Genomic DNA, 25729 nt, shown 5'->3' on the forward strand with positions numbered 1-25729 from the left:
AGGTACCTACACGCGGTACTTTGGGTGACACAGGTGCTCCGTACTCCGTACTGTTCGGAGCAATAGTAAGTTGGGAGCTGGGGCTGACAATGACATTTCGATCCAGACAGTTGACATGTCAGCCTCAAACCTACAGCCTGAATCAGCCCTGCCGCTTGTCCATTTGTATAAACCCATTTGGCACCTCGCCATCTCCCTCATTTCTACCCCGGCGTTGGCCATCTTCGTATTGCACCAACCAGTGGACTGCATCATGGCATACAACAGACCCTTCGACCCTGATGCCTTGCCCAGGTACGCATTCGACCCCTCATCGCCACTTCGCGATGCCGCACCACAACGAACCAGACATCGAAGTTTAGGATAGTTTGTTGACGCTCTCTTTCTCCTTTGCGTAAGGTTTGCCGAGCCCGAACGAGTAAGTCATTCATTCTATTCGATCTTCTTTTCATTCAAATTTTTCCTTAAACAGTCTGACTATGCACGCCGAGAGAAGAAGCTCTCTAAATCGTGCTCTACGCGTTCGAAACTCCCATGTTGACACAATCCCTCTTCACAACATCTCTAGAAGTCTGGATCCACGCCGCCGCAGACATATCAGCAAAACCGCTACGAAAAGAAACCTCCTCCCGCAACCCCGAGAGACAATTACCCTCCACCACATCCCCAGCCAACTCATGGTCAAACCTTTCACAGCAGTAGTAGCCATGGACCTGGGCCGGCCGCACCTCGACCTGCCTCCCAGCCTCAAAGTCGCCCACCACATCAACAGAGTTACTCAGCGGCCCCGCCGACTCCAGATCCTGCATCAGGCTCTGACTCAACACTGCTTCCGCTCTTCCGAGCTGTAGACAAAGACGGTGAGTTTTCTTTACGGGAAGAACAGACATGCCGACACATAACCCCTCTTGCCATTTCCCTGAAGGACCATTCGGCAAAGGAGACAAAAAAGCTTCTTCTCATGACATTATTCGGCTGACATGTAACTAGGGACCGGCCAGCTCTCTGAAAAGGAGCTCTCGGCAGCTCTCGTGAACGGTGACTGGACAGCATTCGACATACAAACTGTCCGAATGATGATCCGCATGTTTGACTCTGATCGCAGTGGCACCATCAACTTCGAAGAGTTCTGTGGACTATGGTCCTTCCTTGCCTCCTGGCGTACTCTGTTTGACCGCTTCGATGTCGACCGCAGCGGAAACATATCTCTCCAGGAGTTCACCGATGCTCTCATCGCATTCCGCTACCGCCTCAGCCCCCAGTTTGTCGAATTACTCTTCCGCACCTATGATAAGCGCAACGAGGGTGTCATGAGTTTCGATCTATTTGTGCAGAGCTGCATCTCGCTAAAGCGCATGACGGACGTTTTCAAAAAGTACGATGACGATCGAGATGGGTTCATCACATTGAGCTTTGAAGACTTTCTGAGCGAAATCTTGAGGCAGCTGAGGTAGAGGGATACCCAAGAAGAGCAATGATATTGAGCTTGTTGAGTGGGAGTATACCATGAAACGCAGTGGTTGGGATTAGGATATACACGCATGTAGATGGTTGGGATTGGGTGCGTGGTTGGTTAATGATCAAGCTTTTGGGTTGGATGATACCCTCACGAACCGAGAGATGAACCGTTCTGAAAACTAAAAGAAGGAGGTAGCTGAGTGGTTATGTGGCGTAGTGAGACAATATCGCTCTCGATTTTGTTTTATTTTCTTATCTTACGGGAGGAGAATATTTCCAATACCTGTATGGATCTAGAGGAGCTGAAAGCCACAATTTCATACTGACAGTATTGGATACTAAATACTATGAATGAATTCAAGCTTGGGGCCACAAAATATAGAGTACAGCTAGGTATGTGCGGCGTGAAGACGCAAGGTATAAAGGAGTATCGCTCCATGAATTCCGCTGGCGATGCAACGCCAACGAAACGCCCTCCACGGAGGCATATCACGGCAGCATAGGCTGAATAATAGTAGGGAAGCCTTGAACCTTTCAAGCCAGAAACATACTCGGCCAGAGTTTACTCACCCTAAACGGCGAGCTTATACTTTCCCCTGAGGCATTCGCATAAAGCAAATGGGGAATACTCAGACGACGATTCAGGTAGCCTGATCCCATGGGAGACGCTGCTTCAGTGGCCCACACCCCGTCGCTTGTCAGAGCGATTTCCTCGCCAATATTCAAGGCCATTATTTCCGTGGGCCTGTCCATCTTTCCGCAGCGTCTGGAACTCGGTTTGCGGGTGTTGTGGAGGCCAACCGTCGCACCGTGGACAGAGTTGCGCACCTCATGGGTCTTGTACTTCTTCCTCCGAGTCAATCGCCTAGCTAGGCCTCTAAGGAATTTGTCTCCGTCATATGTGCTGATCCAGGCTCTTGCACCAAGCTTAGCGATGATCTCCTGGCCGTGATGAAAGCCACTCGTGACGTTGCCGCCGAGCCACCAGGGTTGAGAGACGGCATCGAAGCAGTGTAGAAGAGCTGTGAGCGGCAGCGCAGCTTCAGAGACAAGGTGTGACGTTGCGTATCCCTCGATGGCGCTGTAGGAAATGCCGTGGGGGGAAAATATCACGGATACCCCAGACACCCTCCTGTTCTGGGGGTGGGAAAGAGTGGTCAGAGATCGACCTGCCTTCGACGAGTGAGCAGCCGGGCTTTCGGTAGGTGTAAGGGGTGGCAAAGCTGGGAGAGGCGGTAAAGTAGGCGTTTCGAGAGCTTCAGGAGTGTATAGCTCACTTGGGCTCGTTGTGCGTGAGGCAAAATCCAGCGAAGGAGTTGAGAGAGGAGTGGAAGCTGTGGTCACCGGCGGTTGAGAGATTGATAACCCTAAAGGCGCTGGCCTGTACGTTATTCCTATTGCCGAATCAATCCCTTTCGTACTTCTCCCTCGGGAGATGAAGGAAACAGTCACAAGCCCTCTGTCTCCTCCAGCGGTACCAGAGCGTATTGGTATTCGGATGACGGTGTCTCGACCGGTTTGTCGAGGGTCCTGCCATCGCTGAAGGGTCAGAATTTTCCTGTCATCGAAATACTTCCAGCTTCGGATCTGTTTCGCAGCCGTAGGCTCCGCTAATATAATCGTCTTCGTACCGCGAGGAGCCAGTTGCCGAAGAGTAGCCTCATTGCAATGGTCGCTGCGACCGTTACTGACAATAACTAAATCAGGCTCAGGTAGGTCTCGCAACGTTGAGACACATGCTCCCTGAACGTGCGTCGTCGAAGAAAATTTGGAGTGGAAGATATTTGACGGTCCTACAAGCCACGGATCGAGGAGAATTCGGAACAGTTCGGGCATACTTGCACCGTCGGGGGGACCAGACTCAACCGGTTCAAACGTAAGCAAAAACGATGCATCTCCATTGAGCTGTCTAATGCTAAGCGCCATGTTCGGGGTTTGTAGGCGTGATTCGATGCCCAAGGAGCCTCTTGTCAGGGCTGAGAAAGTGCCCGAGAATAACAGTTGCGTGTAGGCAGGCAGATCTTATGAGTCCGAGATTTGGTCCATACTGCCTGGGCTGTCAACAAAAACGTACTTCTCTGAAACATTGATAAAGGTATTGCAGAATGTTTCACAATTGGTATTATGTACAGCCAAGATCCTGTGCTTCGAAGCAAGTTCTGTCAGTATATTGGTATGAGAGGGTCGATCCGGCCACCGAACAGACAGATAGCGTTTGGAACCGCTGGATAACCATGGTCAACACTCTTCAGAACGTTCATCAGACTCGCCCACCAACCAAACACCTGAAATTGTTGCAAATGGTCGTTTGAGTCCTATTTCGAGCCAGCCGTGAGATGCGCCACCTGAAGTGTTTCCCAAATCGGCCCTCATGTTGATGATCCGATCAAAGACAGGCGCAACACGCTCGTCTCGACAGCCAAGGAATTCAACGTGGGAGCTGCAACAAGAGGCTCTGATGACGAGAAAGTAACTTCAAATGTCACGGCAACAAATTTACATACCAGTGTAAGTAGTTGCATTTTGGTCAGCTACATGCCAGTCGCCCCCCCAGGCCGACTTGGTCCTAGGAACTCCATTGCCCCCCCAAAGTTGAGTTAATGTCAACAAGCAGGGGAGATGAAAAAGTATATACAATGATATAATTGTGCAGTACCGTTAGGCCTGAATGTATGTATAGTCTGGTGAGTGCAAATTAGGTTGTGTAAGCTGGTTGTTGCGATGGCTTACGAGAACGCTTCCAGCTGTTTGACGCAGCACCAACATTTGCAGCACTGGCATCTGCTCAACGAAAATGTATTTGACAGCAAAAATATGTAGGGATTCAGACTCAAACTCTGGCGTCCCGTATGCATGTGTGCAATTAATTGCGCTAGTTGACCGCCTGGGCTTCATTGCCGTATCCCAGGCCGGCGATTAGGAAGGAATGATCAAGTTTAGGAACGTCGCACACCACTTGAGTTCCCGATAGATGCCCCACCTGCACGCCTGGTCTGGAGGGGCTGGATTGGTGTCATCAGTCTCAATGCTCCGACCAAGGACCCTCCTCGGCCCCCTGGCCCATGCATCCTCCCCCCCTCCACAAGTCGCACGCGCGGGGTCACCGCCTGGCAGTTCAACTTGCGATAAAGCTGTCAGCTGGGCTTATCTATCCTGGCCTGGGTACTCCGTACTTGGCAGAGAGACCAACCGAGGGTGCTTTGTTCACAATACCAAGTAACTTACTGCCTCTGGCTGACGAGGACAAATCATTAATGGCGGCGGTGACAAGCACCGAAACATACCCATAGCATTTTGAGTTTAGGGAACAACTTTATACTGGACCCAGGTCTCCTCCAGAGGTCGTAAAGGGCAGCAGCTTGTGTCTATGCCTCTGAATACAATGTTATTGAATGCGACAGCACGGTGAGAATAGCGATGGGCGTCTGGAGACATCAATGATAGCATGCCTACTTAGAAAACATGAAAGGTTCAATGTTGGCCGGCACTGAAGGCCATGGGAGGTCCACTGGGTGCCTCAAGCCGCATTAAGTAACTATAGCCTCATAGGCCTGGCGGCACCTGAAGAAGTGATGTCAGCGGTCAACTGTAGGATAGTGTGACTGGCAACGTTGAGCTCTCGAGTTGAACTTGGCAGCTTCGACCCAATCCATCCAGCCCAGCCCCTTGCACCACCCCATCCATCCATCATTCATCCCGACGCCCTGGAACGCCGCAGCGATTGGGTTGAACTCGAGACAAGCCATCCCTCCTTTATAATGATCCAGGGGTAGAAGTAGAGGGTAATTGCCATTGTGTCGCGGTGAAACACTGATTGAGAAGAACAGGCAAGAAGCACGACGCGATGTCAGCACCGATAACAGCCACCGTAAATACATTAGCCTGCGAAGCTTTAATACTCGAGAAACCTGCCCAAACCGACGCCTGACGAGCCAGGGAACCGATGGTTATCGACTTGCCCTTGTGCACCAACAGCCAGCCAGCCGGAAGTACTCTAGCCGTTGAAAGTTGGTCTCCATGACCTTTGGCTGTCGATTCTGTCTGGTCGGACCCGCCGGTTGATGACCTGCTTTAAGCCTAAAAAGGCATGCCATGCCATGGTGGTCTTCGATTGCCGGAAGCTGCTTGGCTCCGTATCCGCTTACCATGGCACCAGAGACGAGAAGTAGAGCTGTTCCGTTGGCTCTGCTCGCCCATCATTCGTTGGGACCACATCTAAGTCTCCGGTCTCTGCATGACAGCAAAGGGTCCTCTCGAAGATGACCAGGGTCGACTTTGTCCACATGAACACTTCTATGGTGAAGGTTGGCAGGGGCGGTTGGGAGCAACTGGAGAACCAGAGGATTCGCTCTACTGCGGGTTCCTTTGACAAAGGTTGTCAATGCTGGCATCAACTGCGCCGTCGCGCTTCAGATGGCGGTCCCAATGAAAGCCGCCAGTGCAGAGCCCATGCGCAGCGTGCGCGAGTACGATACGGAACATGGCCCGACAAGTCTGACCGCGTGCTGGCCGATTCTCTTGAACTGTTGGCTTCTTTGCCGCCCTCGGAGTCTCTCACCCCGTTGCTGAATCTCGAGATGCTTTACGCTGCCAGATGTATGTACAGTACATATACATCACATCACAGGACGACTCCGAGCTTTACGTGCTCCGTACGGAGTACATGCAATATTTTCTCAACTGCCCTCGCCCCACGCAGGTCCACCAATTGTCGCCACCACAAAGTCGCAGCTCCAGCATTAGTTCGGAGTACTAGTACTGCTTGTCTAAACGTCCTGTGACGTAGAATCTGAACTGACAGGGTACATGATGTACTGCTGCCCGTCATTTGCCGCCCACATGCATCTTGGGGATGGAGCAGTGCGACGGACCCGTAGACGCTGAAGCTGGTAAGGAGCTTGGGGGAGCTGGCCGTCAGCTCTTGAAGAGGAAGCTAGGGCAAGCTCCATCAAGAGCTCGGCAAACTGGGGTATTTATTCATGCTTGCTAACACTCCATTTTCTTCACCCATGCGCTCAGCAGCCACTTGTGGCCGAGAATGTTGAAGGCGGAAGACAGCGCGGCCAACGGCCTAGGAGGCTAACATGGACTCGAGAATAATGGGTAGGGACCAAAACTTATTCTTTTGATGGCTTTCGGCGGCTCCAAATGGACTAGGCGTGGAATTCGACGTCAGGACCCGCCACCATCAGCATGTCCGAGTCAGTCCGAGTGTACGGAGCACGGAATACTAGATGGAATTCTGGACGTACATACGTATTGCAGCGCTGATGAATAGCAGAACGGAGGAGGGCTGCACCATTTGTACGTACACTCGGAGCAGACGTTTGCGATTTGCCAGCATTGGTGTTCAGGGCGCTTCAAGTGTTTGCGCCAGACGCCTCCTGGACGCCTTGACCGTCCACAAGGTTCATCAGAGCGTCCTGTCCGTCTTGTCTTGAATTGATTGCACCAGCGGGCTCCGGGCAAGGGCAAAGGCAGCGAGAAGATGAGCTTGTGGCGGATTCTGGGCTGACGGGCCGGGTGAAGCTCGCAAAGCTCACGCAACCCCATCCTGCTGCCCACGCACCAGTCCATTCGCCATTCAAGCATCGCTTGGCTCTGGTTCGGAGGACATTTTACTGGTCTTTGGTATCAAGGAGCTTCCTATTGGCCACATGAGCCCAACACCTACCCTCCTGTCCCCAGCTTGGATCTGGACCCTCCGTCTCCCTCCTTGACCCTGAAGAGGGCAGCTGGCTGCATCGAAGACATGGACGCAGCTGGCCGTCGGGAGCTCCCCTTCATTACTCGAGCATAACGGGGGGGGGTGAGGGCCAAACGAAGGAGTCGGTCTGGTGAGAGAAAACCTCGAGCCTCCAGCGCTTTGCCCACTAACTCGGAACTACACGCGTTAATTGGGGCGCTACTTGTCAGAAGGTCAGTCGGCGCCGGCTGGTCTCTGACGCTGGTCTTTGGCGACGGGCCCAAGCTTCACGCTGAGACGCCGGGACGCTGGCCACTGGGGCGCTGAGACGAGAGCGCAGGGCCGGGCTGGCCGCAGCTGTGCAAGCAGGCCAAGCTATTGACGGAGTATAAGTTGACATTTGAAGGTCGACGGACGGCGGACGACAGTCGACATTCGCAGCTCGGCCACTACGACTAGCCTGCCCACCTCGATCCATGTTGAATGCTCCCACTTGGCACCCCGACCGGCCCTCACTGCTTCGACCTCCATCTTCTAAAGTTCGCCTGCGCGCGGAGCCATCGCATTTGCCATTGACACATCTGAAGTAGATCGCCCACCACCCCTCCAGGCAGGGACCGAGGGCCAGGGCAGTTCCTTCATCGCCCATCGCCCATTGCCTATCGCACGTCGACTTCATCGGCGTCCCCACCTGCTTGCTCTCAGCTGCTACTCCCAGCTTGTTGCTCTCCTCCCCTCCCCTCACAAGCTCCATGTCGTCTTGCTCTCAAATTGCCCTTCATTATATTCTAAAAGTTCCTTACTCGCCCTTCTCGCCAGACCCCGGTGCCCTCCCAGCCCAGCCTAGTGTTGTTGCAGCTCATATACTTGCTTGCTCCGGCAGGAGCTTCCTCAAACCTTCCTGGCAGCCACAGCCACAACCTGCAACCTGCAACTTATTACGGACCTGTGACCTGCGACCTGCCATCTTCACCTTCTTCTACCTGGTAACTGCTGATTTCCTACCATCATACCTACCGAACCTCGGGAGTGTGTTTACCATTACCACTACCTGACACTCATCCGGGGCCTGGCTGCTTTTCAACATTCAAAAGTCCAGTCGCCAAGATTCCTTTCACAGATATTGTCACTTTACACAACTGCTTTTCGGCATTCCGAAGCTGCATCTGTCTGGTCAGAGCCTCCGTGGGCTCAAGCTCAACCTCATTGTCAACACCGCTCAACCGTCCAAGGAAATACTACTTGGTCCGCCAATTCATCTATTCTTTGGCTTTTGCCACCGACATACGTTCAATTTACTTGCTTTCGATATTCGCCTTATCTTGAGACATCCGATCCACGTTCCAGCTTTCACGCCCACTCTTACAAGCTGCATCCTGCTGAAGGGTCAGCTTTGGCCGACCAAAAGCTTACTGCGAGACCCTTGAACCTTTGCAGGATTGATTCTTTTCCTTTCAGACCTTTTTTACTCATCTTCCATCTTTTATACTTCATTCCGCTGCCATTTCAAGCGGTTGCAGTGCTCCGATCACGCAGTTCATCGTCATCAGACTTGCCGGCTTGGCTCTGCATTGACGTCGACTCTCTCTCAAAAAAACTGCCACCTCTGTCTGCTGCGCATTTCTTCCCAGCAAGCCGATATTGGTAGCTGCAGTAGCTTTGACTCGAATCATCTATTCATAACCCTGCGATGCCAAAGCTTGGCATAGCTTCCATTTTGTCAATTGACAGACTTTAGAGCTCTAGTTATTTGGCTTCTCTCGCACCAACTCTTTGTTCCCCCACGGCGAACCTGCTCCAGGCGCATGGTGGGGTCAATCAAGATGCCGCCTCGAACGTCGTTGACATCGTCCTTTTCAATCACTGACGCCAATAATGAGGTTGTCTGCCCGCTTCGCAATCAAGATGGTTCAAGCTGTCGCAAGCGATGCATTGGCGTAAGTACTTACTCCCCGCTGCCTTGGTCCCGTCCTGATCCGTCGTTGCAATCTATCCCGAGGGTGCCGTGAACCTCATTACCTACGCCAAGCAGCCATCGTTTTGAGGCACGCTCCGTCCAACGTCTCGTCCTCAGCTTCAAACGTGCCCCCCCTCTGGGTTGCGTATTTCTCCACATCTAACATGTATTGTCTTGGTTTAGGAGAAACGGTACCGCTCAATGCAGGAGCACATTCGCCGCGCTCACCCGGAGCATTACATTCCTAAGCTTCCTGCCACAGAAGAAAGCTTCCTGCTCATGATCAACTCCCCTCCTTCGGAACATCGAGCTGACCAAGCTCCAACGTCAACCCCGCAGAGTTTGTCTCTTCTGTCTTGCCTGATTTTACAAGCGACAGACCGCAGGTTGCTAATCCCCACCACCGCACAGGTGCCCATGACCGACGAAATTACTACCGCGATGGCTCCAGCAACCCCGGCACCCCTCGCCACAGTGATGAATATACCATGAGCGGCGGTGGCCCTATGCTTGGGGCTGCAAATGCCGCAGCAGCTCTAGCAGAGCTCCATGGCGTCAAGTCGGAGAAAGATGTGGATGTGGATGTAAGTCATTCTGGTGCTCACGATTGCTTGGCTCCATAAGGGTGACTGACATTTTTGGCCACTATCGCCTGGCTGTACTAGGGATACTATTCAGATTCCGATGGTCGCCGCATTCCCCGGACATCAATTGAATTGCCCCCGCTGCATTTGTCCAATAACGACATCACGAGCGATCCTTATTCGTCAAATGTAAATCGACAGCGCGAAATCCTTCCGTCACTGCTTGCCAATTCGCCTCCAGGCCGATCTTCCACCCTCCCTCCTCTTCAGAGGCCATTAGGTCCCAACCGTCCACGAAAGCAATCCATAACGAAACGTGGACGCGAATCCAACCACAAAAAGAAGAGCTCGCGGGGATCTGCTGCTGATTGGATTCGGCGCTTCCAAAACGAAGATCGATTCAGACCTGCCAACGACCGTAAAGCCTTGTCAGCAGAGCCATCGGCGGACTTTGGTAAACGATGGGAGGATTTGATCGACGCTGCGGACCAAGCTGCATCTGCTGCCGGCGACTTGGATGATCGCACTCCGGTAAGCCTCGCAATGACAAATACTTACAGGGACTGGCGAAGCCACTTACACTATCGCAGGTACCGCAGTCTCCAGTATCAATTCATCGAGCGTCCTTGCCACCATTCTCTCACCAATTTCAACCTGGGAGCTACCAAGCATCCCCGTTACAGCAAGCTTTGACACCACCCTCGTACAATCAAGACAGTATTGATCCCTTTCCATCCGTCGAGAGCGGCGAGAGCGGCGAGAATTTCCACATCGGATCCCGTGGTCTGAACGATTCCTCGCCCACCTACTCATCGTCGCAGAACACGCAGATTTACTGTGCGGCTTGCCAAAATGCTTCGCTGCTTAAGAGCTCCTACGCCTGTACCGAATGCATTTGCGGCCTATGTTCGGCATGTGTTGAGGTGCTCATGGCAGAACTTGGAGCTCGGAGGAAGTGCCCACGCTGTGCTACCATCGGCGGCCGGTTCAAGCCTTTCCAGCTCGACATCAGATGAATGACTCTGTGACGGTTAAAACCCTTTTATGACTCTGATTATTTTGTTGTTGTTTTACCCGTCCTCTCTATCTTACGTGCGTCTTAAAATTGAAGATGAAGATGGACCAAATGTCTGCACTGATGCCTCGGCGTATAATTGGGGGATCATAACTACCATACAGGTTTTGCCTTTCAACATCGATTGCTCCTCCCGGGAGTCTATCATTCATTTCTGTTTATCCTGGGTTGCTCGGCTTCTTTTGGACACATTTGGCTTGTCAGCTATCACAAAGTTGTTGGCCATGCTTCATGGCATCTTTCGATACAGCCGCCGGTGCCTTGTTTCAAAGGACCTCTTTTTTTTTTATTTTGCCCCGTAAGTTTTTGTTACAACGGATGTCGGCGTTAAGCTATGGGATAAAACGGACCGTTGGATATCGGATACCGGTTGGGTGGCTTCTTTGTTTGATACCTGACGATATTTGTTGGCTCATTGCAAGGTCATGGGCATGATTTTACTGTTAATGCTAAGAAGATGCCCCGATCCTTTATGCTAGGTTCTATCGTACTTGAATACACGTCTCCTTGGTATAAACCACTTTTGCATGTGAGAAGATGGTTCAACGTAGGTTTTGATTGAGTCGCCAATGTTTGCATTGCAAATCCACCTGTACCTGTACCAATGGCAAACTGTGTCAACTCTTGTGCCGCGGGCGGGTGGGATATATATGTATCCAAACCTCATCAGACTGTGAACCATGACAGGTTCATGGCCGCCTCCCAGTCCTCTCTTGTCTCTCTTTCTCCTGCTTCTGCTTAAGCAATACATCCCTCGCCGCCGCCCTCACATTCCGACTGCCCCCCAACTTTGGACCCCTGAGCACGTCGGCTTGCTGCTGCTGCTGCTGTTGCTGCTGCTTGGCCGTCGGGGCCGGGCGCCTCTTCAGCCGCCGTGCGGCCACCTCTTCTATGTACCGCTGGCGAAATTCATCCGCCATGCGGTCGTCGGCGGAGCGACCATCCCCCCCGGCCACGGGGTTATTCTGTACAGGAACGTCGTATACATCCACTAGCAAAAGTCAGCACTGATCGTTTCCTCTCCCGTGTACTTGCTGTGTGATGACGCCTTGCAAAAAGGGGGCCAGGCAAGTTGGGCCAAGACGTACGTTTATTCTCGTGGAGAAAGGCGTCGACGAGCTGATCCCGCTTCACGTCGTCGCTGCCGCGGCGGTTGCGCCCGCGCTTGGGGCGCGCGGGCTCCGTGGTGTCGGGCGGGCGTTTGCGGGCGTCGCGGCGCGCGGCGTTGTTGTCCGCCGGCACGTCCACCTCGAGGAGCTTACCGTGCTTGGTGGGCTGGTCGTGCGTGCGGTGGCCGGGGCCGGGGCCGGGGCCGGCGGGCGGTTGAGCGGGTGCTGCTTCTTCCGGGGGCGCGGGCGAGGGCCCCGGGGCGTGGGTGGACAGGCGGGATTCTATGTATTCGTTCCTTGAATGATTAGCTTCTGCGGGTGCTGCCCCCCTGCTGCTGCTGCTGCTGGGGCGCGCGCTGGGGATTGCGCGACATACATGTGTCTGTCGTTGAGGGTCGCGACGAGACCTGTCTGGTGGGTGAAGCGGTCTGGGATTCCTTTCGGGGGGGCCCTGTCTTGATGGTCTGTCGGGGCGCTGGGAGCGGGCGCGTCGTGGTCGTCGGAGCTGAATCCTACGCCGCGGAGGCGGGCTCTGCGGGCGTTGCGGACGCGCATGGCGGCTGTGACGGCGGATTCTGCGCCATTCTCCTGTTCGTCTTGGCTGCTTGGTTGTTCGCGGGTTGGGGTGTCTTTGGGGGTTGTTGTTGGTGGCGGGGAGTCGCCGGCGCGCTGGCGGTAGGCTTTGCGCTTCTTGGAGGGCCGGAATACTATGGCTGTGGCAGGCTCTTGGGACGGCTCCATGGTGAGGAAGCTGTCGTCGGGGATGGGCGCAGGGTGAGGATGGTGAGGTCGTCGCGGGTGGGTGGTTGGAGGATGGGTTGGTTGAGGTTGATCGGTCGGCGGGTCGTGCCGATATCGATAAGGCTTGTGGAACGGGGAGGGACGTCATTTGGCGGGACACGAAACCGGGTGCAGGACATGGGCACTCTGATGGCTACGTGTTGCACATGTGTGACGAGAGGAAACTTTTTACACGTAAAAGAGGGACTATTACGCTTGCCAGGCGACTCGTTGTTCTGTTTTAGTCTGCGCAAGGCCCATGGAAGCATCTTTCAACCTAGGTGCTTGAAATTCGGCAGCACATGGCGGCTCCACCGGTCTCGCCGTCATCGTCTCTCAAGCTGCGCTGAGATGCAAGCTCAACTTGGAAACGCCCCTCTACACTCGTCGACTCGCGACACATCATCATCCATCACCAGAGCACAGATGGCTAAAAGAGTAGGCGGCAATGCAAAATACGCCCCGCATGCTCAAACTAACCCCCGAGCGCCGCAGGTCTTTTTCGTCGCACACGGCGGCGTCGTGCAAGGTACGTCGGACTTGACTCCTCACAGCCAAGTTTAGAGTTCAAGGGTCTGGGGGGCTCTTGCTGACGGTTCGCGCGATAAGGCGTCGGATTCAGGTAACTGTCCTTGGACCGGTAGGAGGGAAAAGGGCGGAAAGCACTACCAGGGTAATGACCTCCCGAGTACAGGTATTTTGCGAGAAAGAGAGCCGAAGAGTATGGAATCACAGGCTGGTGCAGAAACACGGCAGACAACAAGGTTGGTCACCACCATTGCGCCCCTTGTCCGCTGCCGTCATGAGCCTCGAGAATCGTTGCTGAATAAAACCGTACAATCCAGGTAGAAGGAGAAGCGCAGGGCGACGAGGACACTCTTTCCAAATTCCTAAAGGATGTCGATCAGGGACCGCGGCATGCCAAGGTTGTACAGCTCACACGGGAGGATCGCGATGTCATTGAAGGGGAGGCGAGCTTCTCTATACGCCATTAATATTGGCAGTCGCCAGTGTATATGTGTGTTTGGTATCATGTTTATTTATCCAAGGATCCCCATCGCTTTGTATCAACCATGCACCCACCTATAGTTAGTAATTAAAATAAATACAAAAATACGTCAACTTGAGCGTTCAGAAACCTCGGCCCCTTCTTCTAATGACAGGCTTCTTGACCGCGCCCTGCGTGACAATCTTCTTGGTGTCAGCTGGGGCCTTCTTTTTAGTCGCCTTCTCTTCCTCGGCTTGCTTGCGCTCTTCGTCTCTACGCTTGTCCTCTGCCATTTTTGCCTCGATTTCCATCTTGCGGTTGAACTCAGTCTCGGTGATGCGTTTGTTTCGGATCGAGTATCCCTTCTCCTTGACCGAGTAGAACACGCCACCGAGATCGGCGAGCCAGTGAGGATCCACCGCCGTGACGGTAGAGACGTACACTTTGGACGTGAGGATGAGTTCGTGGTAAACTACGTAATCCGGCGGGTGGCCGGCGTAGAGAGCGCTCGTTGGATGGAGCTGAACGGCCAAGTTGGTCCGCAGATTGATGTATTCGCCCGAACCCTTGTACTTTGCCGCCTGGTGGTAGTAGCCCGAACAGATGCATTTTCGGATAATGTCCCAGTCCATGCCGCAGCTGTTCATCTCCATTCCCTGAGCCTTGATAATGTCCACGATTTGCTCACGCACTTCTTTGGCGCGACGCAGTGATTTCGAGTGCAGGAAGTGTTTGATGCACCAGCCGTCTGAGAAGCCGTGAGCTTTCCAGGCTTGGTACACTTGGAGATACGTCAGGTGGTCTGATTCGTGCACCCAGAACTTCTCTCGTTGAGCATCCGCCTCGTCTTGGCGCTCCTTTGGTCTGTAGAACACGTTGGGGACCGAGAGCATGGACACAATCGTAATCATTTCCTCGCTGCAGCCATACTGCTCGGCCGTAATCAGAAGCTTGGCCAGGGACGGGTCCATGGGAAAGGCGCTCATCTTGCGCCCTAGTTCAGTGAGCTCCCCGAGATTGTCCAACGCGCCCAGCGCCCAGAGATCGAACATGGACGTGGAAATGGTGTCCTGCGGCGGCGGGTCCATGAAGTCAAAGTCGAGCAGGTCCTTCACCCCCAGGGACTTGAGCATTAGAACCGTATTTGAGAGATTTGTACGCTGGACCTCTGGAATCGTTTGCAGGTATAGCTCCTCCTTGAAAGCCTTTTCCGTGTAGAGACGAAACGCTTTTCCCGGCCCCGTTCGGCCGGCACGGCCAGAACGTTGCGAAGCATTGGCTTGAGAGATTGGCGTGATTTGAAGCGTATCCATGCCCATCTTGGGGTTGTACACCTTCATTTTCGAATAACCTGCGTCAACTACGTATTTGATACCGTCGACTGTTAAACTGGTTTCTGCAATATTTGTCGCCACGATGCATTTTCGTACCCCTGGCGGAGCTCGGTCGAAGATCTTTGCTTGCAGGTCTGCTGGCATTTGGCTGTAAATAGGAAGAATGCTCAACTTTGGCGCATCATTCAACGCATCCAACCGCTTCTGTACCAGTTCGCAGGTGATTTCAATGTCTTCCTGTCCAGTCATGAACACCAGAATGTCACCCGGATCCATGGAAACATGAATGGCCAAGACTTGTTGGACTGCCTGGTCCACATAATCCTCAACTGGCGATCGATGAAACATGACATCAACTGGGAATGTTCGCCCAGGGATTGTGAACTCTGGTGCACCTCCAAAGAAATCCGAGAATCGTTTCGCATTCATCGTCGCCGAGGTCACAATGAGCTTGAGGTCCCGTCGCCGTTGAAGAATCTTCTTGAATAATCCCAGTAGGATATCAGTGTTTAATGCACGCTCGTGCGCTTCATCCATGATGATACACGAGTATCTATCCAAATCAGGCTCATTGAGAGATTCTCTGAGCAAGATGCCTTCCGTTAGATATTTAATAACAGTCTCTTTGCTTGTGTGATCTTCAAATCGAATGGCATAGCCACAGGTTGTACCTAGCTCGACGTCCATTTCTTCGGCAACACGTTTCGCTACACTCATGGCAGCAACACGTCGAGGCTGCGTACAGCCGATCATGCCGGTCTGCCCGTATCCATCCTCGTACAGAAATTGTGTTAACTGTGTGGTTTTCCCCGAACCCGTCTCGCCAATAACAATGGTAACTTGATTTTCCCTGATAACTCTTAGAAGTTCTTCGCGAACCGCAAATGCCGGCAGATACTGTCGTTGTTCTTGAAGCGTTTTGCTCCTGCTAAAGTCGCTGGCACCTTTGGATTTGTTGATGTGCGCGCTGAACTTGTTGCCCTTGGATTCGCTCTTCTCGGCGCCGTCTTCACCAGGTCCAGGTAAAGCGCTGTCTTCATCGTTGTCTTTGGCACCCATGATGTTGCCCAGGGTTGTCCCAGCAATCGAGGTCGCTTGTTGAGCCTGCTTCTGACGCTCACTCTGCTGCCGGGCCTCCCTCACGACCTTGCTTCCTTTTCTGCTGAACACAGCCATGTCACTCTGGTAGTCCCTGACGGCGGGAACCGGCTCAAGCTGTTTCGTAAAGATGGTCCGCCCGTCAAGAAACGGTGGCCGTAGGTCGTGAACCAGCAAATGTACTCGGGTTGCCTCTTCGTCGTCGAAGTCTGATGCCATGTCTCGTCGCTGAGCGACACCCGAGACCAACATTCTGTTCGTTTCCCATGCGTCGTTTTCTTTGCGACGCTGTTCTTGTCTCGCGTCGTACCGACTCGCCATCTTCTCGGCCTTGGCAGACTCCTGTTGTTGGCTTTCCCAGGCGGAAATCTCGTAAGATGCGAAGGGGTTGTGTGTATCGTCACCGAAAGCATGCCCTCCCAACTCATCGCCTCCGTACCAATCTCGGTCCAGAGCTAGCATATCGTCTTCGTCTGGCCCCTGATTTTCAGACTCTCTTGTCGGGGTAGCAGCGTAGCTAGATTGAGCCCGGGGTGTTGAGCCACGCGACCCATCTTGAAGCTTGTGTTGCGGTCGCGACGAGTCCAATCTTCTCCTCTTCGGGTTGTACCCATCGTAGTCGTAGTCTCTGCCCCCAGCCATCTTGTCGCCGTATGCTGCCTTGTGCAGCTAATGAATCGTGCGGTCGAGAAGCCAGTTCTGCGCGAGTCGCATGGACTAGCTCTGAAGTCACAATCCCGTCGCGGAGTTTTCCCGATCCATGTCTGGCCGCGCCAAACAAGCTTGCTTATCGATAAACCCCACTACCAAAATTTTTGGACTCTGCCAGGCCGATTTTTTGTTCCAGGTCGGGTTGAATTCTGGGTGCACCGCTTGCAAGGCCGGACAAGAAGACTGTCAGTTGGCCCAAGATGTCTATGATCACGGCCGCTCAATGGGTGCCTCGCGGCTTTGCAGCCCCGTTTCCCAAAAAGTACACTCTGGACGAAAGTGAGTTTGCGCGCATAGCTGAGCTCGCCAAGCTCCAACTGGACGATGCCGAGGAGGACTTGAAGGAGGCGCAAGAGGAGGAGGGCTCCGACGGACAAAATCAAAAGGCGGACAACGACGAGAGCATGGACGTGGAGGGCGAAAAACCAACTACCGAGGCCAAGTTCGCCGCCCTATTCGAAAAATCATATAAATCAGGATGCTAACCTTGGCACAGATACGACGACGACGACCTGAAGGAGTATGATCTAGAGCATTATGACGACGATGAAGACGAACCCGAAGCACATGAAGATGGAACGGGAATGAGCATGTTCGGAAACCTCAAGGCATTGGCGTACCACGACTCCAACAAAGATGATCCATACATTACTCTAAAAGACGAGGATGACGACGACGAAGAGAAAGAAGACCTCCAAATTCTCGCCACCGACAACCTGATTCTCTCCGCCAAGGTGGAAGATGAGCTCGCGCACCTCGAAGTCTATGTATTTGAAGACGAAGGCGACAACCTCTACGTGCATCACGACATCATGTTGCCCGCCATCCCTCTTGCACTCGAGTGGCTCGACATGCCCGTCAACAATTCTGGCGGCGATAAGGGGGGAAAGGGGAACTACGTTGCAGTAGGGACTATGGACCCAGACATTGAGATTTGGGACCTCGACACCATCGACTGCATGTACCCGAACGCTATCCTCGGGCAGGCCGCCAGCGCAGAGTCCGGCGAGAAGAAGAACAAGAAGGGCAAGAAGTCCAAAAAGGCCAAGGCAAACGACGCCTACCACGTGGACGCGGTACTTTCACTGGCTGCCAACAGACAACACCGCAACTTGCTGGCGTCCGCATCCGCCGACAAGACAGTCAAACTATGGGATCTGAACACGACGCAATGTGCAAAGTCGTACTCCTACCACACGGACAAGGTGTGCTCTCTGGCATGGCACAATACCGAGGCTACGGTTCTACTCAGCGGCAGCTACGACCGCACCATCGTGGCCGCTGACATGCGAGCCCCCGACGCAAAAGCGCCGCGCTGGGGTGTAGAAAGCGACGTCGAGAACGTACGCTGGGATCCCCACGACTCAAACTACTTCTTCGTGTCCACGGAGAACGGCTGCATACACTACCACGATGTCCGAAACGCGCCCTCCAACCCGACAGCCACCAAGTCCGTCTGGACGCTCCAAGCCCACGACGAGTCCGTTTCCTCCTTTGACATCAACAGCGTCATCCCGGGCTTCATGGCGACCGGGTCCACCGACAGAACCGTCAAGCTGTGGAGCATTCAACCTACCGGTCCCTCGATGGTCGTCTCTCGCAACCTGGATGTCGGCAAAGTCTTTGCCACGGCGTTTGCGCCAGATGCCCAAGTCGGCTTCCGCCTGGCCGTGGCAGGTAGCAATGGCAACATGCAAGTCTGGGACACGAGCACCAATGCTGCGGTTCGCAAGGTCTTTGCGCAAAAGGTTCCGGCTCAAAAGGATGACGTCGCGGAGGATCGTCTAGTTGGTGTCGAGGAGGACGAGAGCAGCTCGTCCGAGGAAGACGGCGAGGGACAAGAGGATGGGGAGTCCATGGATGAGGATTAAAATGGAGTGAATGAAGACGACAGGAGATTCACATTTTTTATAGTCTGTCAGAACGACTGTGGTACGCCCTAATGAACCAGATGAGTCGTGTTTTGCGATTGACAATATCCTACATAGTTGATGCCATATTTTGCTTATAGATTAGCGAGAGGCAGAAAAAGTGGCAAAATGGTGTTCAAAAGTGCAATCGATTTCGCACGCTTCAAGATCAAACCCCCGTTATCTTTTTTTTCTTTGCCATGTATCCGAACGAGCCGAACGAGAAATGAGGCAATATGCCGTTAGAGACGTGTGAGGATTAATTTATTGCAAGGCACTGCCAAGACGTGTCAAATCTGGCCAGGGTCCTAACGCATTTGATTTATGACGGCACGTACAGTACACAGAGTACTTCTCTTCACCAGGCACCAGGCCCTCAGCAAAGTGGAACTCGTCTGTACTGTAGTTGTCTGAATACCTTACCCAAGTTTTAAATGAGCAGGGTTTGCGACCAGTCTCCAGATGTCATTGACATGGGACGGAGTGACCGTTCACCGTGTTGGCCCAATCTTCGTGGTGCCACTATGTAATATACCTGATACTGGATGTAGAGGAGTAAAATAAAACTGTTCTCGGCCAAGGAATAAGAATAAAATGCACTTGCACACGCGGCATGTAGTACCGCGCTGCAAAGGAAACAGGCACATGCATGCCGGGCAAATTACCCCAATCTCAATGGCAGGCAGCTGCACAACACACATGTTGCAGATACATGACGCTCAAGCCGTTACAAGCACCACCAGAGCGTCGCATCGAAATTCAGACATTTTTAACACTTACGCACATCAAACCAGTCAGAAACCTCGTTACCGTTTTTCTGCTCATCCATCAGCTGAGCGCTCATCTGAGTCGTGCAGTTTGTGCGGCACTTCCCGGGGATAAACATGAAACCCACGACGAGATGAAACACGGCTTGTGGATCGCTCGTGGATGGGCTCGTAGGGATGAAACGTGCGACGAATTAATCGCGTGGTCCACCGGACGGTACAAGAAGGAGGGGAGGAGTCGAATATAAACATGAAGACAAAAGGGGCGTTTGTTTCTTGTGTCTCCCTCTTGACGTAAACACGGGGTCTGGTGAGACGGTTTTTTTTTCTTCTTCAACTCTATTCTAGACTATAGCCTGTTCCTGTTGCCGCGCATGCAAAAATCTCCTTGTTTCCGATGGAAACAAACTAGGCGTCAGTTTGGGACATCTGAGCCTGCATAATAAAGAAAACGTGGAAAACTAGGTGCACAGACAGGGTCGGGATGGGGACGAGGAAGACTGCAGGCCGGGAGACCGTCATCGGCAAGTGGGAGCTCAATACAGAATTCGCGGTTGCAATAATTAGGGAGGACGGATCTCGGCGAATAGCCTCGACGATGGCGTCCGCCAGGGCAGCAGGCGAGGCGGGCGGGCAATACAGGGAGGGCTCTTTACCCAGGAGTAGTAAGATGAGATGGCAGGGCAATTAATAGTACCAGCTCGGTTTGTGACTATTGGTAATAAAGAAAAGGGCTAAAAATAACCTGAAAGGAAAGAGCAGGAGAACGTGCCAGAAGTTGACACGCGAGGACTTGGGCGGCTTGTGTTGAGATCTCAAAATGGCAATGGCGAAAGGCAAGAGATGTCAAAAGCGCGGAGCCATTGAAGGGCCAGCACAAAGGTCCAGGCAGAGCAGAGGCAGACAAACCAGCACTGAGACATGTGCAAGATGGGCAGGCGCAAGTCGACGGAAGCGCCCAGGGAGCGGCGCATTGTCATTGGCGGATGGCAGAGCAAATGAAGAACACTCATGTTGAACGCTTGTGCAGGCACCACGCGCCACCCAAAACTCTGAAACTGATCAGTCCACCAGTGATCGGCGCGCCGAACCAATGGCTGGCCGGGAGGGTGCCGTGAGTGGAAGAATTGAACCAGACATTTGAAGGGTTGAAGAAGGGTTCGCAGCATCCTGAAGTCGACAGCACCCCATGCCCGCCCTGCCCAGGCACGGAGAAGGAGAACATTGCAGATACTGCTTATGTACTACATATGTACTCACGCAGACGAGCCCCAGAAGTCCTGTTCAGAAGAGTACGTACCGAGGTTGACTTGCTCCGACACACAGCCTTGTCGATATCAAAGTATCAAAGACTTCGCATCGTGGCGTCGTGGCTCGGAGGGCATCGAAGCTCATTCTGTCCCAAGCGCTAAGGGATGCGGAACGTCCGGAGTACGTGGCCTGCTGTCTTGTTTGTCTGTGTAGTTTGTGCCGAGTATCGTGTCAGTTACTATTAGTGTCGATGTTTTTTTTTTGTTGTACGGCGCATGTCCTTGTGCTAAACCAAGACGCCACGCGACGAGTGGACCGGTATCGAGTCGGCCACGTATATACACGTACATACAGAGTGCTACAGAGACATGTTCGGCACCGAAGCTCAATGTCGTGCTGCCCGAATGGAGGCACCACGCAGCGCCAGGCATCAACTGCGGATTACGGAGTACAAGGAGCTGTCTTGGGAGCGAACCACCAGAAGCCAGAAGGCAGCGGTTCAATCACTGGCAGCAGGTAGAGTTTACAGCGGTGTGGCGCCCAACGGCAAGGTGGATATCGAAGTTGACTCGAGTCCCAACCAGGGCAAGCAAATATTGGGGCTACTCCGTACAGCCCAAAGGATAACAGTGAGGAGCCTAAAAAAAATGGTCAAAAGCTAAGTACGGAGTAAAGAAGTCGAGTCTGCTTTCTGGTCCCCCTTGATGGTTCCTTGCTCAACTTTTTGGTTGCGTGGCAGGGATGGCCTGCCCCTGGCTAGCGAGTCGCTATCGGGATTCCATTGGCCAAGCCCGCACCGCCGGCCCCACGACGGGGGTCCACACAGCCGTCCGACAGGCGCCTCGGGGCAGGTGGACGTTGTGGACCTGGGCGCGCCAACCTTCACTGGTTGGCCGAGTATGGCCAAAGGGCGACATCGATGCAGGGGCGAGCCGGTCATGTCGTCCGTGCCATCAGCGGCTTGAGGTGGGAAGAGGGAACGGCCATGGAGCATTACGGAGTACTAGTGACTGGACGGAGTACTCGGTCCAGAGCTAGTAGCACTGCCCACGAACCGCCAGCCAGGGACCAGAGGGGGGATGAGTGGACGCCAACCAACAGGCAGATTTTATTGAGCGGGTGAGGAGCCGAATGGGAACAAACTGAAGAGAGGGGGTGGGGCCAAATGTTGGTTTCCTGCTTGTGCCTGCGTCTCTCTGTCTGTGCTCTGCCGTACAGGTAGTAGTACTCAGTAGTATTTACAATGTATTGTGCTCTAGAGTCAGTACTAGGTTGGCGCCAACGACTGCATGTGGTTGGGCGATATCATTGAATCGACCAGACGCCTCCCTCGTCCCCCGTGTGCAAACGGTCCAAAGCCTCGACCCCTTCCATGGCCTTCGCGTCGCCTTCATATTTCCTCTGGTCGACAGGCTCGCGTCCTTGATTCTTTTTTTTTCGCTTCTTCCTCTGCGCGCTGGTTCTACGTCCACCTCTCCCTCTCTCTCTCTGACGTTGTTCATTCCGCACCATTTGTTCGTTCCTTTTACAGTCCCGAAACCCACGTTGATTCTTGGGTCGTTCGATTCCAGTCCCTATCGCCCAGTGCGAAGTCTTTTACACCAGCAACGAGCCTCAAAATAGTTTCAAGGCCTATCTCGAGTCCAACGTTGACCGTTCCTTTCGCAGCAGAAGCAGACTGACAGCCCGCGGTTGTCACCTGGCCGCCTCTCTCACACTCTCTCGGCAAACGGCGCAAGCCTTACTCTCCCTTTCAGCTTCACTTTCATCTCATCATCATTTTTCTCACCCCCAGTGGGCGTCGCCGATTCCACCACACTGGAACTGGATTTTCCCGTGTGTGCCACCAACTTGCGCAACTATTGTGCTCGAGTCCAGCTGGGAAATCGCTTCATCTTGCCCGTCACGGTGCTCCTGTGTGCCAAGCAGCATTGACGCGCCGAATCAACTTGGTCCCTTGCACCCTTTGTGCCCTCAAAGTCAGCGTCATCAGCCAACCGTCGCCCGTCGTCGCCCCCGTCTCACCATAGACTCTCACAGGACCAAGCATATCCGCATCCACATCTGCCATCCTGCTATCAACCAGACTTGTCAACGACCCACCACTCACATCTTTCTTTGTGTGAACCAGGAGCTTTGTTCGACATCTTCCCCCCCAGGCTTTGGATATCTTTTCTTTGCGGTTGGGACGCGGCCGGATTTTATATATCGGCAGCATTCATTTTAGCCGCCGAAGCCGGGATTTGTTCATCGACTCACGACGTGCAGCCCACGTCAAACACCTTCCCCGTTCAGTCCGTGGATGCAACTGTCAGCAAGTCGCCCACTCACACCCGCTGCACCATCTGGTCCTTTTGCGCTAGTCACCGCTTCTCCAGCGCTATCAACAGCCCGCGATCCTCTGTAACGTTCCTCAGCGAGACCCATTTGGGCAAGTGTGTTCCTTCGTCACTCGTGGCCGCCGCACTTCACAGGTTAGCCGCTTACGGATCCGAGTCACAAGGTGTCTTGCACGAGAGCTTGTCGGCGCTTCGATCGTGACACACCCCCCCCTCGTGCAGCTCGCCGTGCAAACCAGTGTACACTGGTCAACCAGGGTCTAATATACAATCCGGCATTCCCTTCCCACGGCATCGAATCTCTTCCACCTTTTCCTGTTTGCCAGTCAACCTCCAAACATGTCGTTGTCGCGCGCTTTTACAACTCGCCGGCTTCGAGGTGGCAGTGACCTCGCCGAGAGCGCCAAGATGCCTCAGCGAAGCAACACTACCAAGATTCCCTACAACATTCGCGACAAGATTTCAGCCCCGGTGCAGCTTCTTCACACCACCAACATGCTGTCCTATAATGCTCCCGATATTCCGCGCTCGTCTCGCAGCAATTCAACTACCAGCAAGTCAGGGTCAGATGTTGAATCCCAGGACACGGCAGATTCCACACCCCCCACCAGTCCCGATGTATCTTCATCACCAGAGCCGAATCACTTGTCCTGCTACTTCAAACCTGCCGCACCAGCATCGACGACCTTGCCCGTCGAGCCAGAGCCCCCCGCGATTCCCAAGCGTTCTCCCTCGCACACCAAGAAGAATTCATACGAAGCTATTGCCCGCCAGAGATCCGTCTCGCGCATGTCTCGAGATTTAGACCACTTCATTTCCACCAAGGCTGGCCAACCGATCTCTCGCCATCATTCAGCGGCCACGAGAGCTTCATCCGCCTCACACGCCCCATCGCCATTTGCCCAGAAGCAGTCCACGCCGGCGCCACGGCCAAACAAATCAACTGCCTCGACCCAAGCTCAGGCCAAGGATTCCCATCCCTTCGGACATGAGTTGGCCCAGGTCACTGAGCTCGCAGAAGAGTACAGCGTCAACAGTTGCCTAGACACCATTGACGAGGAACAGCAGTATCTCGATAACCGAGGCCTCAAGAAGCTAAGCCCAGATGACTACTTGAGCGCTATCCAGGGTCTTTCAACAATGTTCTTCCCCGAACGAAGTCACGCCACATCAGCCGCACCCCTCTGGATTTGAGCCAATCGTTCCTCGGCAACGGCCGAGACACGGGCACAACTCTTGTGGCGACTTTTTTTTTTCAACTCGCCTTTCGCTGTACATATTCAAGGCACTCATTTTTGAGTATATGAACGAACTGGCTGGTACGCTTCGCTCTTATTTGTGTCGCTCTCTTTCTTGTGTCAAAGCGGTGGAATCTCGCGGCAGAATGAATGAATGGAATTTTCGGACTACAGATACCAGCCTTTTTTTGGGGGCTGGGCCCCTCGGGCAAAGAGGGAAATTCTTAATGGTAGATGGCGTTTTATAAGAGACCAGACACGGGCTGATGACTTGAATGTTACGATGTGGATATATATCTCGAGCCAAATACTGAAGTTGGCAGTACAGAGCCCTTGGAGCGCACTTGCGATGCCTCTACACACTCACTTAGGGACACTGATGAATTAATTTCCTTTTACTGACAAATATCTGCCTCCGTGACGTGCAGCTTGACGAGCCCCTGGAATAAAGCGTGGTACACCGACGCCTCGTTGCGCCATGCCTCCTTAATTACACTGGGGATGGTGGTGCAGTTTGCATAAGGCAGATCGACAGTCTGCAACGAGTCAAGGAACCACATGCCGCGATGCCCCCCGTGATCTCCCCGAGCGGCCCTTCAAAACCCTGCACATACGGAGGCGGCAGTATTAGTAAAGCTTGTATCCAAGACTGAATCAGATGACATGTGTGCGTAGGTATGCAGCTGCCGGTGGTGTCAAATGTCGCACATGGCAACGACCAAGTCCACTACTTAAGTAGGCAAGCTAAGTACTACTAGTACTCTGCAAGCGGTGTCTCTGATAGTTTCCCCTATGTAAAAGACTAGGAATTGTCGGATAGAACAATAGAATTCTACGTCTAGATTGTCCCTTGTGAGCATGTATTGCGCAGCCCGTTGAGCGGTAGCGACGCTGGCCACGCCGCCTGCTTTTCTTTTCTTTTGTTTCCTTTTTTTTTCGATGCCCTCTTTTTATTATTAGTATTATTCTAGCGACTAGTTCCGCCAGGAGCTTCATTGTATTTGCGTTGCGGCACGTATGTAGTCTCGTAGCGCTAGTTGCCCACCGCGTGTGTTTGTCTCAAACAATTTGGGACTATTTTCCCCCTCTCCCCTCTAGAATGTTGTAGGTTTCCCCCCTAAGCCTATTGACGATTTATTTTAGTGGCGGGGGCATTCTTTGGAACGGCGGTTGCCAGGCGGGATGTCTTTGAATAGGGGTCCCTGCGGGTAACGACGGGTTTTCCTAATGCTGCACACTGGCATGGCCGGATTTTTTTTTCTTTTTCTCGTCTCGGACGGATTTTATATGGGGGTTAAGGGTTAACGGAGGGATAGGGGTATGTGCGAGGTTGCATCGCGGCGCTTTTGCGTGCGGTCACGCCTCGATGGGAACCGGCTTCTTGGGATGTGTCGTCAATCGGAGGGGGGTTTGATGGCCGGGCCGAGTGTGTTGGCGACGACGC

The 25729-nt window shown here is 53.3% G+C and overlaps 8 protein-coding genes across 8 annotated transcripts; 4 read left to right on the plus strand and 4 right to left on the minus strand.

Annotated features, from left to right (window-relative positions):
• Positions 1-253: 253 nt before the first annotated feature.
• Positions 254-1454, plus strand: MAA_04260 (EF-hand protein; the record flags this gene model as incomplete). Its single annotated transcript, XM_007822258.2, has 4 exons — positions 254-294; positions 400-418; positions 569-860; positions 991-1454. The coding sequence occupies 4 exons, from the start codon at positions 254-256 to the stop codon at positions 1452-1454; spliced, it is 816 nt and encodes a 271-aa protein (XP_007820449.2).
• A 538-nt stretch (positions 1455-1992) lies between these two features.
• MAA_04259 (uncharacterized protein) lies at positions 1993-3384 on the minus strand (the record flags this gene model as incomplete). The annotated part of the gene is made up of 1 exon (XM_007822257.2): positions 1993-3384. One exon carries the CDS (start codon positions 3382-3384, stop codon positions 1993-1995), a length of 1392 nt encoding a protein of 463 aa, XP_007820448.2.
• Positions 3385-7370: 3986 nt separating this feature from the next.
• MAA_11217 (uncharacterized protein) lies at positions 7371-7898 on the minus strand (the record flags this gene model as incomplete). The annotated part of the gene is made up of 1 exon (XM_011413197.1): positions 7371-7898. One exon carries the CDS (start codon positions 7896-7898, stop codon positions 7371-7373), a length of 528 nt encoding a protein of 175 aa, XP_011411499.1.
• Positions 7899-8967: 1069 nt separating this feature from the next.
• On the plus strand, positions 8968-10701 carry MAA_04258 (RfeD; the record flags this gene model as incomplete). The annotated part of the gene is made up of 5 exons (XM_007822256.2): positions 8968-9081; positions 9285-9427; positions 9481-9685; positions 9767-10216; positions 10276-10701. 5 exons carry the CDS (start codon positions 8968-8970, stop codon positions 10699-10701), a joined length of 1338 nt encoding a protein of 445 aa, XP_007820447.2.
• Positions 10702-11449: 748 nt separating this feature from the next.
• Positions 11450-12610, minus strand: MAA_04257 (mRNA splicing factor RNA helicase; the record flags this gene model as incomplete). The annotated part of the gene is made up of 3 exons (XM_007822255.2): positions 11450-11751; positions 11849-12165; positions 12246-12610. The coding sequence occupies 3 exons, from the start codon at positions 12608-12610 to the stop codon at positions 11450-11452; spliced, it is 984 nt and encodes a 327-aa protein (XP_007820446.2).
• A 1170-nt stretch (positions 12611-13780) lies between these two features.
• On the minus strand, positions 13781-16711 carry MAA_04256 (pre-mRNA splicing factor ATP-dependent RNA helicase prp16; the record flags this gene model as incomplete). The annotated part of the gene is made up of 1 exon (XM_007822254.1): positions 13781-16711. One exon carries the CDS (start codon positions 16709-16711, stop codon positions 13781-13783), a length of 2931 nt encoding a protein of 976 aa, XP_007820445.1.
• A 269-nt stretch (positions 16712-16980) lies between these two features.
• MAA_04255 (transducin family protein) lies at positions 16981-18651 on the plus strand (the record flags this gene model as incomplete). The annotated part of the gene is made up of 2 exons (XM_007822253.1): positions 16981-17222; positions 17277-18651. 2 exons carry the CDS (start codon positions 16981-16983, stop codon positions 18649-18651), a joined length of 1617 nt encoding a protein of 538 aa, XP_007820444.1.
• Positions 18652-23386: 4735 nt separating this feature from the next.
• MAA_04254 (uncharacterized protein) lies at positions 23387-24241 on the plus strand (the record flags this gene model as incomplete). Its single annotated transcript, XM_007822252.1, has 1 exon — positions 23387-24241. The coding sequence occupies one exon, from the start codon at positions 23387-23389 to the stop codon at positions 24239-24241; it is 855 nt and encodes a 284-aa protein (XP_007820443.1).
• Positions 24242-25729: the final 1488 nt, after the last annotated feature.

This window comes from Metarhizium robertsii (genome assembly GCF_000187425.2).
Source record: "Metarhizium robertsii ARSEF 23 chromosome Unknown MAA_Scf_5, whole genome shotgun sequence".
Classification (NCBI taxonomy): Eukaryota; Fungi; Ascomycota; class Sordariomycetes; order Hypocreales; family Clavicipitaceae; genus Metarhizium; species Metarhizium robertsii.